The sequence below is a fragment of the Dermacentor silvarum genome, chromosome 1, assembly GCF_013339745.2.
Source record: "Dermacentor silvarum isolate Dsil-2018 chromosome 1, BIME_Dsil_1.4, whole genome shotgun sequence".
In the NCBI taxonomy this organism is placed as follows: Eukaryota; Metazoa; Arthropoda; class Arachnida; order Ixodida; family Ixodidae; genus Dermacentor; species Dermacentor silvarum.
In genome coordinates, this window is record NC_051154.1 from 196,119,075 (window position 1) to 196,135,860 (window position 16,786).

At 47.7% G+C, this 16,786-nt stretch overlaps 1 protein-coding gene and 1 non-coding gene across 15 annotated transcripts in view; one reads left to right on the forward strand and one right to left on the reverse strand.

Moving 5' to 3' along the window:
- LOC119436607 (nose resistant to fluoxetine protein 6-like) overlaps nucleotides 1–16,786 on the forward strand; it is a 211,581-nt gene that overhangs the window by 72,480 nt on the left and 122,315 nt on the right. The window contains exons 13-14 of one of the 14 annotated variants that reach the window (XR_007464436.1): nucleotides 359–501; nucleotides 2,702–4,703. The exons of 12 other annotated variants lie outside the window; for them this stretch is intronic. Coding sequence is in view for 1 of the 2 variants with exons in the window: in XM_049659050.1 (XP_049515007.1) it covers nucleotides 359–501 (143 nt within the window). In the remaining variant the exon portion in view is untranslated. The remainder of the gene's footprint in view (nucleotides 1–358; nucleotides 502–2,701; nucleotides 4,704–16,786) is intronic. One more of the 14 variants, XM_049659050.1, reaches the window with a different exon arrangement.
- Trnak-uuu (transfer RNA lysine (anticodon UUU)) lies at nucleotides 11,367–11,439 on the reverse strand. Its single transcript has one exon. It is a non-coding gene; the product is annotated as a tRNA-Lys (tRNA).

The window sequence follows — 16,786 nt, forward strand, 5'->3', positions numbered from 1 at the left end:
TACCGCGTGAGAGCACGTGCGTCTCAAAGAGCTGTATTAGTTGGCGTTCGGCGACGAACGCGCCCCGCAACTTGGTGGCGCGAGAGCACCGTGTCCTTTGCACGGGCGCCTTTGAATCCGCGCTGAAATCCACCACGACAACAGGCGAAAGAACCAAAGAAGCTATTCGCAATAACTGGAACGTGACAGCTACCGTAGCCGGGAGCTTCTCGTCCTTCGGCCGTCGACGGCGGTGCCGCACGGAACTAACACCCGGCAAATGAATGTCCGTCAGTGGGCCCGCAGGGTATCGCAACTGCACTCCGCACGAAAGCGGCCGCAGCGCTGCAACCATCATGAGCCTCATCGCTGCGCGCAGGCATTCCCGCCCGGTTCCTGTCGTGGGGTCCGTTCGTGGCGCTGAGCCGGCTGTCGTTCAGCGCCTATCTGCTGCACATCCTGGTGCTGTTCGTGCGCTTCGGAAGCATCCGGGAGCGCCTCTACAGCAGCCACTTCATACAGGTCAGTATTGGAGAGCATAGCGCTGCTTCTTGTGGCCACTTGCGCTTCCAACAGCTGTGTCCCGCCGGCTGATTATGACGTGCACTGTGTACTGCCTGACCTGTGTCGGCCATTCATCTAGCACGCTCCAGCTGAGCTTGTCGAGCCACCCGCAGTTGCGCGGATTATTATTATTATTATTATTATTATTATTATTATTATTATTATTATTATTATTATTATTATTATTATTATTATTGTTGTTGTTGTTGTTGTTGTTGTTGTTGTTGTTGTTGTTGTTGTTGTTGTTGTTGTTGTTGTTGTTGTTGTTGTTGTTGTTGTTGTTGTTGTTGTTGTTGTTGTTGTTGTTGTCCTCGTCGTTGTTGTTGTTGTTTAACAATAGTAGTAGTAGTTTAAATGGTCGGACATCAGAGCTGTATCCTGTGTCATTGTTTCTAACACTACTAAAAAACATTTTCACCGACTGTATGCTTTCTGGAAGTACTGCTAGTGATAGCGACATGCCAAAACAAATCATTTCGACTGCGGTGAATTTAAACTGCCCGTTATCAACGCTAGAGGTACCATTGTTGTGGAACTGACCAGTCGTATATCAGCCTATGAAGATAGAAACTGTCAACTGGGGATAGTCAATATATGGTAAAACAACTCTTGAAGCAATGCGGCAGCGCTTTATCGCCTATTTTCGTGTCTTGTGAAGTACAATAATTTAGAAGGTTAAACCGCCTGCTAAGAACAAAATGAAGATGAAAGTCTCGGTCATTAGAAAACGTGTTTACAACTACCGAGAAGCGGTAGCAATATTGTTTCTCCAATGGTAACGCTCGCGGACAACTTTCTGTGGGAATGAAGGGAAAACTACGGAGAGAAAGTGCCCACAAGTATAAGTGCGCTCCTAAAAAGAAGTCCCGCATTTTTATTTCCATTAGTTTATAGGCTACAGAAGATAAAATATAAACCTCTTATTTAAAACAGCAAGACAAAATACTCTACTCAGTGCTAAATTTTTATCCGCAGTGGTAGCTTAGTGGCAATGCGTTGCGCTGCTGATCTCGAGGTCACGGTTTCGATCCCAGCCGTGGCGGCCGCATTTCGACGGCGGCGAAATTTAGGTGCACGTTTAAGAACCCCAGGCGGTCAAATAAATAAAGGCGTTCATCATAATCAAATCGTGGTCTTGGCACGTAAAACCCTCGAATTTAATTTTCAGTGCTTGATTTGACTTATTTTTCTGCTTTCCTCTTCAGCGTTTGGGCGAATTCGAAACCGTCACACGTGGGAGATGCGCTGATTCATTGTCTCTTCCAAAAAACTGAAAACGCTGTCAAACTCTGTCGGACTACTTAGCGTAGTAACGCGTGAATAGAAGTTCCGCGTTCCGCCCTTGTAGCTTTCCCATCATTGCCACATAAAGTTGTCCGCAAACATAGCTGCCCCTTGCGCTATGCTTATTTATTTGCTCTACATTTGCGACGTTATTTCTTCTACGAATGTTACAGCAGCGGCAAGCTTATCATACTGCTGTTGTTTGTTACCTCTGTTCAAGCAGCTGGCTCGGTTATTTCAGTTATGTTTTCAACGACAAACACGATATGTATAGCTGCGACCATTCTAGTGTGATAAATAGTATTCAGTTCTAATATGAAACAACTTTGAATTTCAGTGCACTTTCATGCACTGTATATGCAATATTTGGCAAATGATCTGTGCAAGTGACCGTAGGAGGTCGCGGATTAATGCCTCAAAAGGTTTGATTTTTCGCTATACGTTGATTGCTACATTGCCGAACGAGTGCGTTAGACTGATAAAGGAAGAACTCCATAGATGGAGACGCACGTTTCATCAGGTTACTCTATTCATGCCTCTTCATATGCATGCGCTTTAAATTGGCTCATCCAAACACGTGTTCGTTTGGGATGGTTGGTACATCTTGTCAAACAGCAGAAAAGGATTTTGAACAACGCAACACTGGACGAAGAAACGCAGCGTTCTGTCCTGTGCCTCTTTTCTTCCTCCTGCGTTGAGCTGTTCAAACGTCTGATGTTTGATAGTGCATTTAAGTTCGAACACTGTGCACCAGTGTTCACTTTGCAGTAAATGTCGAAAGGTTACGCATGAACCGTTTTACGTTCACGCACTAGTCAAATAACGGCAATAACGAAGCAACTCATTTGACTGTCATAATGTTCTCACCCCGCAGATGTGCGAGTTCATCGTAGTGACGGTGCTGTCGTACAGCGGCGCCTACGTGTTCCACCTGCTCTTTGAGGCGCCCACCACGCAGTTCCTCACCATGGCGACATCAGCAGTTGCAGGAAAACTGCTGCTGGCTGAAGATCCACCGGCTCAGCGACACATCACCGGCAACCAAATTGCCCACATTGGGTTCACCGAGAAGCCGCCCAAGGAGTCCAACGGAGCTGAAGGGCTACACGGCCAAGGGCCGAAGTCCACCCACCTTTAGACCTTCTCTTCACATATGTATAATGCCGAGTGTTCGCTCCATGCGCGGGTCTGACAGCATCCGTTCGGCCAGATTCTTCCATCTCCGCCGCGGTAGCTCTTCGGCTATAAGGCGTTCCGCAGCCGAACACAAGGGCGCGGGATGGCTTCTCGGCCGTGGCGACCACACTCCGACGGGAGCGGGATGTAAAATCGAGCACGTAATGACACTTCGCTGCGCGTTTCGAAGAACCGCAGATGGCCAAAATCAATCCGAAATCTCTCGCTACGGCGTCTCTCACAGCAGCGGTGAATATATATATATAGCTTTCAGAATATAACCACCACTCAAGCATGACAGGGGGACTACACGCAGCGCAATTGACTCTGCAATTTTGAGCGGGCGCTCCATAGACGCCGAACACCGATTGGCAGGTCCTGTGTCAACTGGTTGGTAGAGAACCCTAAGTCAACTATAATCAACTGTTCGCGGAATGTGACGAACATTTAAGGATACGTTAGTCACCGGCTAGCGCCAGCAGTTTCCGCCGTATGTTGCGTATTAATTACGGCGCTCTTGAACGCGACAGTGATCAAATATTTTAAAACCTCGAACCACGGAATCTACGCGACGACTCGCGTTTTGCCAGACAAACTGTTTGCGCTGTCTTGTCCGCCCTGAAGCATAACAAAGGCGATTTCAGTTACCTCATATTTAGGGCTGTTTATATTAGTAAAGTCTGTTCTTCAATATCGTTATAGCGAGAGAAAAAAATAAAGACCCTCCGCTAGCCTAATTCCACAACCAAATCAGCGAGCGCTAAGCTCAAGATGCCCCCCCCCCTTTTTTTTTTTTTTTTCTTGCTTTCGTAATTTTTTTTTCTTTTTTTTTTTTTTTTTTTTTGTGCTGTGGAGCTCAATGTCTCACTTTAAGAGCTTATTCTCCAATTGTCGCCCGCGAAAAAAAAAAGAGCTCCCTGTGCGAGCACCATTTCAATTTGACGGTTGCCGTGAAAGCATGGTGCCAAAAAAAAAAGCAACACAAAAAGAAGCCACTCAAAAAGAAAAAAAAAGTTCTTAAAATATAACTACAAAACCTTTCCTAGCTAAGTATAAACATTGGGTCTTCGTATTCATCCTGCATGGGTCATATTCACAAAACGCTCTCGCGCTAGATGTGTTCGTAAGAGCAAATACCAGCCAATACGAATGCTGCACACCTTATTAGTGAAGGTGGCTGGCCACTGGCGAAGCACTTCCAAACTAAAAGCTTTGTGAATTCGGTCCCCTGTTCAGTGAGCGTAAGTCATTTTTCATTTGTCCTTACGCCGTCTAAAAACTGCAAAAAAAATAATTTGTTACATCGTTTTCTTCACCAGCAAGTTTTTCCTTCCATCATCAAATCATAACTGTGCTCACGCAGCGAAATACAAAAGCAGAAAAAAAAAAAAAGTGGCGCCGAACATCTTGGCAAACGGTTATCAAAACGAGTATGTCACCCTCCCCTTCCCTATGGACAACAAATAATTTTCGCCCGGGTGTAACTACTCAGTGAAGCGCACATGGAGGCGCAATTGTTGCTTCCAGTACACGTCACAGTGCGACAACGCGTGACGCTCGACGTAGGCTGGACGTGCTACTTCGTGAGCTGTCGCAGAGTGGCGCCATGTGGGCAGAGTGGCGTCATTCCGCGTCAGTGTGCGTCGCACGGCCGCAGGCGGTCGTACACAAGCGGTCGTAGGGATTCCTCCGGGGCCACTGTTACCTCGAAGATCCCGTGAATCTTGGTTAACTTCTCACTTCATAGCTTCTATTGATTTTTTTTTTCAGCATTGCGTGAGCCGCATTTAATATGCGGCGCCACGATCGTGCGGTAAGTGTGAGATCGACGGTGGCATTTGACTTCGACGGAACAACGCCACACTTGAAGATGAAAACAACAATAAAGACGAATAAGCTGTTCAGAAGTCGAAATACTTGTTAAACGGCTTAACGACGCGTGTATACTCGAATAATCTTTTATGCAAATTTACCGCGCGGCGCCTCCGATTATTGGCGCACTTGGTCTACGTTATCGACAGTGTGCCGGACATGTGCAGCGCTACAGCACAACGAAAGCTTCAAAATGTTCCGTACTTGCATTGAGTATATTTAAATGCTCGTTCAGTTTCGGCGTCAACTACATTAATCATCGCATGTTTGTGCCTTCTTAGAATTCGAAGTATTGTGCATGTACCGGGCTGACTTAAGGTCCTGCATTATCGGACAGAACGTCAACGCCAATTTTGTATCCAGTGTCTAGACGAATTAAAATTAAACGAAAAGTACGGCGTTCAAGCCACCTTATCCATATAGCTATTTGGAACAGTTGGCAATTCATGTACATAGTTCGAATAACCAGTGCGTGAATGGGTGTACGTGTTTCCATTTTCCACTCGTCTCAACGAGTCATTTCTTTTCGCCTGACATGCTGATGTTACATCATATTTCACTAGTCACATGATGTACTTTTTGTTTTAGCAATAAACATTGTTCCATGCTTTCTGATTAAACGCTTCGCTGATCAATGTTTTTGCGGGACTACAGGTAGTTTACGACACACTCGGACCACGCGATTCACGGTACTGAAAGGCAGACGTGCAAACATGGCAGGCGTGCTTGCATTCCATGAAAGTACCACGCCTGTGTGTCGTGCTCTAAAGAAAATGTCGGAACTGGTTTGAGGATACCTTCTGTGAGGATACATTATACTACGCTGGATATCGCTGCCAGTGCTTTGCACTACGGGCTACACTGCCTATACTTCCGTCATGTACTGCGTCATCGTTTAGCAAAGATGGCCGGCGCTCCACTACTCATGAACATTTAGGTTGTTGTATGAGAAAGTGTAAGAGTAGGGTTGAAGATGAATATGCAGAAGACAACGATAATGTTCAATAGCATGGCAAGGGAACAGGAATTCAGGATCGCCAGTCAGCCACTAGATCGAGTCTGTAAAAGAATTACTCACAAGGGACCCTGATCATCAGAAGGAAATTTACAGAAGAATAAAATTGGGTTCGAGTCCATACGGCAGGCATTGCCAAATCCTGACTGGGAACTTACCACTGTTGTTCAGAGAAATGAAAATGGAACTGGGCAGGCCATGTAATGCGTAGGATGGATAACCGGTGGACCATTAGAGTTACAGAATTGATACCAAGAGAAGGGAAGCGCGGTCGAGGGCGGCAGAAAACTAGGTGGGGTGATGAAGTTAGGAAATTTGCAGGCGCTAGTTGGAATCAGCAAGCGCAAGACAGGGGGTATTGGAGATCGCAGGGAGAGGTCTTCGTCCTGCAGTGGACATAAACATAGGCTGATGATGATTGTGAAATCCTTGATCGCGGCACCTGATTTCCAATCGGAGTGCCTGTTTTACACATTTAACGAATTCTCGACAAATGTGTTTATGTGGTAGACTTACCTAATCAGGGCAGGCGGCAAGCACTTCCCTACCTTCAACGAAAATCTTGCTGTATTTAGAGCGTAACTTTCCTACATAATGGTCTAAGGCCGTCATCTTGTAAAAAATTTCTTGTGAAGCGACAGCCATATGGCAACGCATTCCAGGCGTATTTTCGCCGTAACCCTGCAGCATCTATTTCTCACCGCCTGCGTAGTAATGGCTTCATGGAGAGTTTTAGATTAGGGGACGCAAGCCGCCGGGCGTACAAAAGAACCCAGGTTGAGCACAAAAGAGCGCGATCGGGCCCACAATGGAGTTTGTGTCGTCCCCCAACGCATGTGTGAGGCTTGTATCCCCCAATCTAAAATTATATGATGGCATATCGTAGTAAGTTTAAAAGTTAACCGCATAGAATGCATTTCAGCAGTAATTCCAGGCTTGTGCGTGCACTAAGCCTTTTGGTTGCCTGTGCACTAAGCCTGCGGTCACAGTCATAGAAAGCCTTTCTTTCCAGCCTACCACCCAAAAAACATTACATGCATGTGAGAGTGTGTACGCGTTGAGAGGTCTCACACGTGCTCTTGGGACAAAGGAACGACAACACAGTAGTGCAAACAATCAAAAGGGTATTTATTGCACCTTTCATACACTAATACAGGCTAGCCGAATTACTACGCATAGAACATTCACATGGGCGCGCGACAAATTCAGGAAGTCCGACTCACCACGACCGGATAGCGAGCGAATATGTTCGCCCCATGCTATGACACCATCGCCTAGTCGTTCCCGTGTATGGTCACGCGAACGGTGGCATGTTCGAACGATCCGTGTTCGTCCATATTGCTGCCCTGCTCCTAGCCACGTGAGACGGTCTCGCGAAGCGTGGATCGCCGCACGCGCGGGACGTCCGCATTGCTCACCGACCCCAACCCAAAAAGGAAGAGCCTTCTCCCATAGAATAAAGAACCAACTTGCATTCTCTCTTTTCGCGTCCGCGTAACCCCCCCCCCCCCCCCCCCGCCGTCAGGTGGCGTTAGCAGCGCAACAATAGCGCCATCACTCGTAATACGTTGCAACTCCGCCGCCGTAACGCTACGCGGCGAAGCCGGATTACAGGATACGGGAGCCATGCGGGGAAAGCAACATCAGGGGGCGCGTGATAGTCGCGCATCCCCACATCCTCCCAACCTTAAATCACTGCATACTCCGGTGAAACATGTCAACACTGTCTAACATCAACGCGTGCTTCGCGAACAAGAGGTAGTACATGCAGCAGTGGCCGCACCGAGGAAATGTCCACGCGCTTTCCATAACATGCGAGCTAACATTGTCTCTGGGGTTCACCGCTGGCGTCCGTTGGTCACAGCACCAGCTCTGCAGATTCGACGGCACGACTCCAGCCCAGGACTTCGGAAACGGCGACGCATAATTCGACACGAGCAAGTGTCGCTCACGCCGACGCGCCCTGCAGGCGAGAGCCGCAGTAGCCGTTGGTAACTACCGGATCTTTTCCCAGCCGCCGAGGGTTCCGAGCCGGACATAGGCGGCCGCCGAACTGGTGGCCACAGGCATCTCCATCACCTGGGGTAGCTCGATTGAAGTCCGAGGCAGCAGCGCAGACGATGTGCAGTTGACAGCAAACCAGGGGTGACTCCGCTCACGCTGTGTACACTCAATGCACTCGACAAACACTAAAGTAGTGCAAGGGAGAGGAATTCTGCATGCGCATCGCCCACGTGGTACGATGCTCAAATCGGCTAGCAAATTTTCGGGCGTCTATTCAGATGCTAAGTTCACGTGAACAAAGCTCGATTTCTTGAGTAGAACGAGTAAATTCAATTCGTGCGAAGCTAACTAGAATGAGGGAAGCAAAGTGCGACACCTCGACACCACGGTCCACCAGGTTGTGTCTCTCAACGTGTGATAGGCGGCTTTGCAAAGCCTTAGGCCTAATGCGTCGCTACCCTGACAACAACCGGCATCCAAAAAAAAAAAAAACATCACCCAAAATGGACACAACAGGCAGCCGCGAAGAGACGTTAGCTCTGTGAGGTGGTCCTACCCCGCTCGGTACATACAACATCCGAGTTGAGCCCACCGTCCCAGACGGTGTCGGAGCGCCAGGCCGCAATACTAGTCAGCCCGTAGCGGCACCCATGGCCCGCGGCCACCGGACTCCCAGAGCCGCGACAAACAAAGCCAAAGAGACAGAAGAAGCTATTTACATAAGAAATTCGGACCACCCACGAGGCTTCCGTACTCACTCGCTTCAGGCTTGCCAATGCTTCGCCGGCGCTAGGCCTCGCTTTCCCGCGATGCAGACCACGTGGCTCTCGTACCGATGAGTGTACTTCAAAACCCTCGCGAAAAGGCTTAGCATGTTGAATAGTTCAAACACGCTACAGTAACCGTCGCCTCACTCAAGAAAGCACGCCGCCGACACTAGCGATCAAAATCAAAGCTAGGTATACGCTTCGGTTCAAACAAAGGTTGTCTCTAACCGAGCAAAACTGTCAAAATTATCGTCCGATGTCCCAAGAGCCCCACGTTGGGCAGCCAGATGTGGGGTCTCATACGTGCTCTTGAGACAAAGGAACGACAACACAGTAGTGCAAACAATCAAAAGGGCATTTATTGCACCTTTCATACACGCTAGCCGAATTACTACGCATAGAACATTCACATGGCGCCGGGCACGCGACAAGTCAAGGAAGTCCGACTCACCGCGACCGGATAGCGAGCGAATATGTTCACCCCATGCTGTGACACCATCGCCTAGTCGTTCACGTGTACGGTCACGCGAACGGTGGCATGTTCGAACGATCCGTGTTTGTCCATACCGGTGCCCTGCTCCTAGCCACGCGAGACGGTCTCGCGAAGCGTGGATCGGCGCACGCGCGGGACGGCCGCATCGCCCACCCACAGCAACCCGAAGAGGAACAGCGTTCTCCCTTTTTCGCCCGCCTCCCCCCCCCCCCCCCCGTCAGGTGGCGTAAGCAGCGCAACACTAGCGCCATCTCTCGTAATACGCTGCAACTCCGCCACCGTAAAGCTACGCGGCGAAGCCGGATTACAGGAAACGGGAGCCATGCGGGGCAAACATCATGAGACGCGTGATAGTCGCGCATCCCCACAGCGTATGTCAGGTCATCAAGTATAGCTGCACGAATCGCTCCTGCTGCAGAATCAAATCATTTTGGACAATTCCCAGAATGCCTATATAGAAGGACTCGCCTCTTAATTTTCATGGGTACACGTAGCATCCCGAAGAGGCCTATCCATCAAGGTTCACGTTTAATCTTTGAAGCATGGCCAATCGCATCCTGGTCTCTCCTGTAGCTAAGTAGGAGAAGCCAGTAAAATGCCCATTGCATAGACCAGTGGAAGGCAGTAATTTCGTTTCTTACAACTTGGTTAGAACTTGGCGTGGAGAATGAGGGGCGCATGAAATGAGGCATGGTGAAAGGTCAATTTACGCTGCCACTACAGAAGAGCGGAGCATCTGTTTGCGAAGAGTGATGAAATCCGACTGCAGACTCTGGTTGGCAAAACACCGCCTCCGCCAGCTCTCGGCGGTGTGCAGTCACACAATGCTAGGTGCGTGTGTGCGCCACGTTGGCGTGTTTTGGTGTACTTTTTATTGCGATAGCAATTATATGGACACTCCAAAGCAGATTTCTGCCGTCGGCGTCGCCGTCGCCGTTGCCGTCGCCGTCGCCGTCGCCGTGAGGTTCCGTATGACGTTAATGGAGATGAAATCGTCGCCGCGCGCCGCCGAACGCTGTATGTGCAAGTGAAAGGGCGCGAGGGACGCGCGCTTTCACGGGGAGTGAACGCACGGCGGAGAACAAACGCGCGTTCTGTACCGTGCTCCCTTAAGGGCTGCAGAAGTAGGCGTCTCTTTCCTCCTTTACAATCACCATATATGTAGAGCAAACGCGCCTTCTTCTGACGCACGAAAGGCCGTAGAAGGGGGGGGGGGGGGGCAGGGAAGGGAGGCGACGTTTAGCTGCGGCACCAAGTGCCTATTTATATCAGAGGCTCCGGCAACAGTCACCAACGCCGCACGCATTTTGTGCGAACGCGGGCAAAACGCCGACGGCGTCGACAACAGTGCTGTGTGTTGCCGGTGCTGCTGCATGTCCAAGTTTGAACAGCGGATAAAACTACTATCCTTACTCCGTATAGCTCTCTACTAAGTTGCTATCGCAATTGATGCTTCGCCTTTCGGGTGAAACTGCGACAACTTTTTTTTTTTCTTTGTGAACCTCAAGAATCATATTGTCAGTCAGATTAGCAGTATTCTGCGCCAGAGAACATCGGTGCGTGGTAATCTGCGTGATGAAAAACTGGTTACGCTGCCTTCTTTGCATGTTTGCGGGAGTGGATAACGTGGTAGTTTCAGGAGGGCTGTGCGATGAAGAACAGCGACATCGGCTTTTCTTCGGAAATGCGCCATGTTTTTTGTGGTGATGAAGTGCGCGGTGAAAAATAGCGACGGTTTGGGCTCATCTTTGCGTGGGAAATGGTCCACATTGGTGTGTGCGTGTGTGTGTGTGTGGTGTGTGGTGTGCGTGTGCGTGTGGTGCGTGTGTGTGTGCGTGTGCGTGTGCGTGTGTGTGTGTGTGTGTGTGTGTGTGTGTGTGTGTGTGTGTGTGTGTGTGTGTGTGTGTGTGTGTGTGTGTGTGTTTAGGGGCGTGGTGTAATGCGCGATTAGCAATGCCTCCAGTTTGCGAAAATGCGTCACCTGTAATATGGAGACTCTCAGCGGGGCCAGGCATTGACAGAACTTCAGGGGCCGTCATTTTTGTACAGTTGGGAATGAATAAGACGCGATGATGAGTGAGAGCGTACATCTCAGTGCCGTCTGCGCTGTGTGGAGAAAATTCGTTTTGTTTAATACATCTAGCAACTCCGCGTTCACAAAACCGAAAAAAAAGGAAAAAAAAAAAACATTAGGCAAAAAAAAAAATTAACGCGCCCGAGCAGGGGCTCGAACCCTGGACCGTTAGGTTAAAAGCCTAACGCTCTACCGACTGAGCTACCCGGGCTGCTCAGGAGTCCCTTTCTCATTGATCGAGTAATTAAAGATACGAGAAATATAAATACGTCACACAATCATCGAAGAATGAATGTGTGTGCACATAATTTCGACAGCCGTTTTATCAGACGTGTCGTACGCTTTCTTAGTTTTGTACCTCGTTCCATCTTCGAAGCGCAACCCTTCTCTCATCAAGAATTGGGATGTCCCTGCTAAGTCCTCCGACGTAAAGGGAGCCGACAGATTCGGGTGCCGAACGCGAAATGTAGTGAGAAATTGAGTTAATTTGGCGTCCATTCGTCTTGTACTGCGCAAACTACTACCTTGAAAGCACAGAGAAACGAAAATACCCACGTGACCGAAATGACCAAGCGCACCTCCTGCAGCCAGATTTTGGGCATATTCTATCGGACTTAAAGGTATGACTGTACGCATAAAAAGCGCGGAACGAGCTTTTATATAGAGCAAAATAAATATTTCCTCATTTCCCAAGGAGTATTGCGTGTACTTTGTGAAATTGGCACGTGGCACAGATTCTATGGGACTTGACAAGATCGTTCGCAATCATTTTTACCAAATAATAAACCGATTCCGCACGAAGACCGTGCGCGGTCGAGCAAAAAAAAAAAAAGACGCAGCCGGTGTGCTAGCTAGCGTTCAAAATGCGCGCGCCCAAAACCGAAAGCGGAAGTGATTGATGCCGACCGCTTGGCGCGCTGCCGTCAATTCAGCCGCTGGGCTCTATGGGAGTGTCCGCTCTTGTTGAATTGCTTTCTCTATGGTGCAACTCCCAGAAGCGATTGGGTTTGAAATGGAAGGAAACATCACTAGATCAGCTGTAGGGATAAGCAAGAGACGATTAGAGTACTGGTGGAAAAAAAGCAGGGAAAAAATGGATACGACCTGATCTCTTAAAATCATAGGTAGCGCTACAAGGTAAATTTTTGAAAAGAAAAAGATTAATGAGAGGTATACAAAAATGCTAGATAAAGAACATGTATAGTATACCTGATTAAATCAAGCAGGCTAGGTGACTATTTGTCGCCGCCCCGTTTCAAAGGGGATGCCAATAGATCATCATCATCAGCTGACCGACGAAGATACGTCATCCGCTGAACTCAGCGGCCGGAATCGGTACCCAACAGATGTTATACTTACCTTTACGACAAGAAATTTATGCTGCGATGATGCACATAAACAAACAGAACTGGGTCTTCTAAAGTTAAAAGCAGCAAAGGGAGGCAGCAGGCACAGCGAAGTTAACGCGCAATAAATTATGTATTATTTATATACGCTCCGTGCATTGGCATTGCGATGTCTAATCTCAAAACTAATTAAAATATTGTGTTTAAGATCCCTAATTGGCAGAGTGGCTTATGGAGAACGCAGTAAGGGAGAGCTCTGGATTAATTTTGACCCGCTGGGGTTTTTTTTAGCGTGCACCTAACGCACGGTAAATACTGTTTTTGCATTCCGCCCCCGTCGTAATTTAGGCGCCACCACAGGCTATGGCTGATAGTTGTAGACGAAGTTAATCTTGTATATCGTTTAAGAGTAGAGTGAAAATTGACAAAGTACATTCACGTCAATGAATCCACATTTTACAGCGTAAGCTGTTATGGGCTCGATGCAATAGCTGTTTCGGTTGGCGACGGTGTCCGCCGCCGCCACCGCCGGTGCTGTCCGTAGCAGCTATCGCCAGAAATGAGGAAAAAAAAAAACACTTCTCGCCGGGATCAAACCTAGGCACTCTGCGCGCGAGTCAGCTATACCCTACCACTGAGCCCCGAAATCTTTTTTTTTTCTTTTTTTTTTTCTTTATGTAGACGTCGACATTTAAAGTCATGGGTTACAAGGCATAAAGCGTGGTGTCCACAGTTTCGCTAATGCAGAGTTAAAAATTTTTCAAATGACACCAAATCACCAAGTTCATATATCTACTCTGGTCGATCAGATAGCGCACGATACACCTCTCTCAGACACACCGCACTTTCAATGAAATGTTCGCAAACAGGGTGCACGAACAAGTGGGCCTGCTTACACAAATTCCATTTTCGTTTTACACAAAGCGTGGAGGCTCGGGACAATAATTAGATCGTACGGTATATCGTCTGATGTATTTACTGACAAGGATCGTATGCCATATGGCCATATGGGTCAAGGTGTAACTACTTCTTTAACGTGCACTGGAGTGCATCCCAGTGAAAAATCGTGTCCCAACAGTGTAGTAATACGTGTTCGATTGTTTGAGGTCTCATGCATAAATAACAATTGGTTGGCCAGGGTACGAAGATGCCTTTATCGTTAAGCCAGGTCTTAACGGGAAGTGTGTTGGTGTGTAATTGAAAGAAGGCTTTAATGAAGGTGATATGGGCATTTTCTTTTTAGTACATCCTGTCCGGGGCCCCCAAGATGTGGGAAACGGTACAAAGCACTGGAAGCATGTTTTCAAGAAGATTCTTCATCGTGCTAGCACTGCACAGGTACTCTTGTGAAAACCGCACGTTTCACAACCTGTACGAGAGCACTACTTCGCGCAGATACCCAGTTACTGCTCCGCAGATGTTTTTACATGGCACCACTGAGCCACGCCAACGCTTGCTAGCTTACAGCGGGAAAATGCCCTATAAATGCGTCCTAGTGCGCGAGGAAACACACGATGTGACATGCGCGCCGCGTAGCGTCGATACGTGCACTCTTTGCATTGCATTTGCATATAATTACACCAGGTGACACGCCATGTAGCAAATGCACATGTATATATAGCGACACAAAGTAGAAGGTTTGAGGGAGAAAAAGGAGATCTAACAAAAATGCTAGAAAAAATATATATTGTGTACCTCAACCTGGCTATTTGTCTATGTCCCCCGCCACGTTTCAAAGGGGATGTCAATAAATAATCATGATCATCGTAGCATGCCACTTGTCACGCTATGTGAGATGCGCGCCGAGTAGCGCCGTTACGTGCACACTTAATATTGCAGTTGCATTTTAATACAAGAGGTGGCACGTCATGTAGCAGTTGCAAAGCTAATTGTACAAGGTAGACAGAGGTGTGAGGAAGAAAAAGAAGATTACGGAGATGTATACAAAAATACAAGAATGGAAAACATGTATAGCGTACGTGATTAAATCAAGCAAGCTAGGTGACTGTTTGTCACCGTCCCGTTTCCAATGGAATACCAATAAATCATCATCCTCATATCATGTCCTTTGTCACGCGATGTGACATGCGTGCCGCGTAGCGTCGATACCCGCAAACTTTGCATTGTAGTTGCGTTCTATTTCATCAGGTGTCCCAACATGTAGCCGTTGCATATAGCAGTTGTATGCTGCATGTAGCTGGACCTGGTGAACTCAAGTAGGCTATGTAATTAGTCACCGCCCCATTTCGAAAGGGATATCAATAAACCATCATCGTCATCATCATCAACAGCATCGCATCGTGCCACGGGTCAAGCGATGTGACATATGTGAGCCACGTAGTCTGGATGCCTGTGTTTACTCTTCGGTACATGTTATGGCGCCTCCTCGCAAGGTACGAACCTCTGCTGAAGAAGCGAATCGGAGAGCTACGCGCGCGGCTGCAACCAGGCAACGTCGGGCTAAGCCAACACAACAAGCTGTCTAGGAGGTGTTGGCTCAGTAGACCACTGTGTAGATCCCGACGTGTTGCGGCGCAAGCCACAGCTCGCCGTCGACGCCGGGCGGACAGTTCGAATTGTTCTCGTGAAAACGACGCGAAGAGCAAAAAAAATAAACTCGAGCTGCTTCTCTAGCTTACGCTGTGACTGTGCTGCGGGTGCTGCGCAGGCCTCTGACTTTTTTTTTTTTTTTCGAAGACCAGTCATTTAAGCAAAGTGTCGTTTCGGCACCGATTAAATGTTCATCTTCCGTACTAAATATTCGCTTTACAAGAGTAATATAATTTTTCTGGCTGTTTGATCTGCGGAAGAGGCAATCTTGGCAATACCATGCACAGGTAATAAGGCTACGTTGTTGGGCCAGTAAAACGAGGACGGTTACTTTCCAAGCGCAGTTTGTAGATGCTGTCTCTTAAAAAAATAGCAATACGCAGAAATTGCGATCGCAGCAGCTTAGATACAAGCAGCGCTTCTATGTAGAGAACCAGTCAGTTAAACGTTTTTTGCCAACGAGCACCCACTTCGGAGGTGCGGTAGGTGGGAGGTGCACTCGTACTGACGTCACGTTGTGTGCAAACATGGAGAGGTCTATTTACTCCCGTGTAGAATGGCAGCGCTGGTTGTGAAACAAGGATGTTTAACTGTGTGTTGATGTTAATGCTAAATTGTGTCAAAAACATTTGCTCAAGCGTGAACAAAATGAAGAAAATACTATGCCGCTTCTTTTGCACAGCCTCTTTTTCTTTTAGCAGCTGTATCAAGGGAATCGGGGGAAGAAATGACAGTGAAATATGATACTTCATGGTTTTTAGCCTAGACACCAAGGGCGAGAACACACCGCTTGATCTTGCGGCTGCACAATGCCACTTATCAGCTGTCACCTCCTTTGAAGGAAAAAAAGATATGCAGGAGCTATTGACGATGATGTTTAATCAAATAGAATGAAAGACCGAACGAGCGATAGTCCCCCCTCCCTTCCGCCCCTCCCCGCAACCCGGTGCCCGAGCCCTTTCCCTCGGCGCCTTCCCTCGCCGCAAGTCCGACCATCGGTTCAGCGCCTGAATGTCGAACGAGACGGAATCTCCAATGGGTCACATGACTGGCGAGACGAAATATGCCCAACGAGACGGAACGTCCAACTAGACTGAAAATACAACGAGACAGAATATCCAGCCGAAACGGAATGTCCAACAAGATGGAATGTCTAACAGACACATTTCCTATTCCAATAAAAATGTTCGCTCTTCTCTTACATGCTTTAACAACTGTTTATGGCCTTAAAAGGCAGGCGTGCAAACACGGACACGAGTATGCGTGTTTTCACACCTGCCTTTCAGTACCATGTATCATTACCAACTTGCAAAACTTTCATTCTTTCCTTGTTTATGGCCCCTGTTTAAAAAATGCATACAGTAAAAGAGGTTTCGGCGCAGGACAAAAGCAAAATATAGGTGAAAAATCCTTGCAACATTAAAAAAAATGTATATTTGTGACGTGTACTTGATGTGTATATAGAATGAAATAGTATGTACAAAAATACGGAGATTTGATTCATTTCAAAGAATTATGAAGCAAAAGCTTAATCACCAGGATTTTTGTTTCACAAGAACAACCAAAAAAATCGAGCGTGTGAAGATATCTAAAAATGCATTTTATTTTTAATGAGTCCAGGAGTCAGTTGCATATGACTCAGTGGTTTGTGTTAGGCCACGA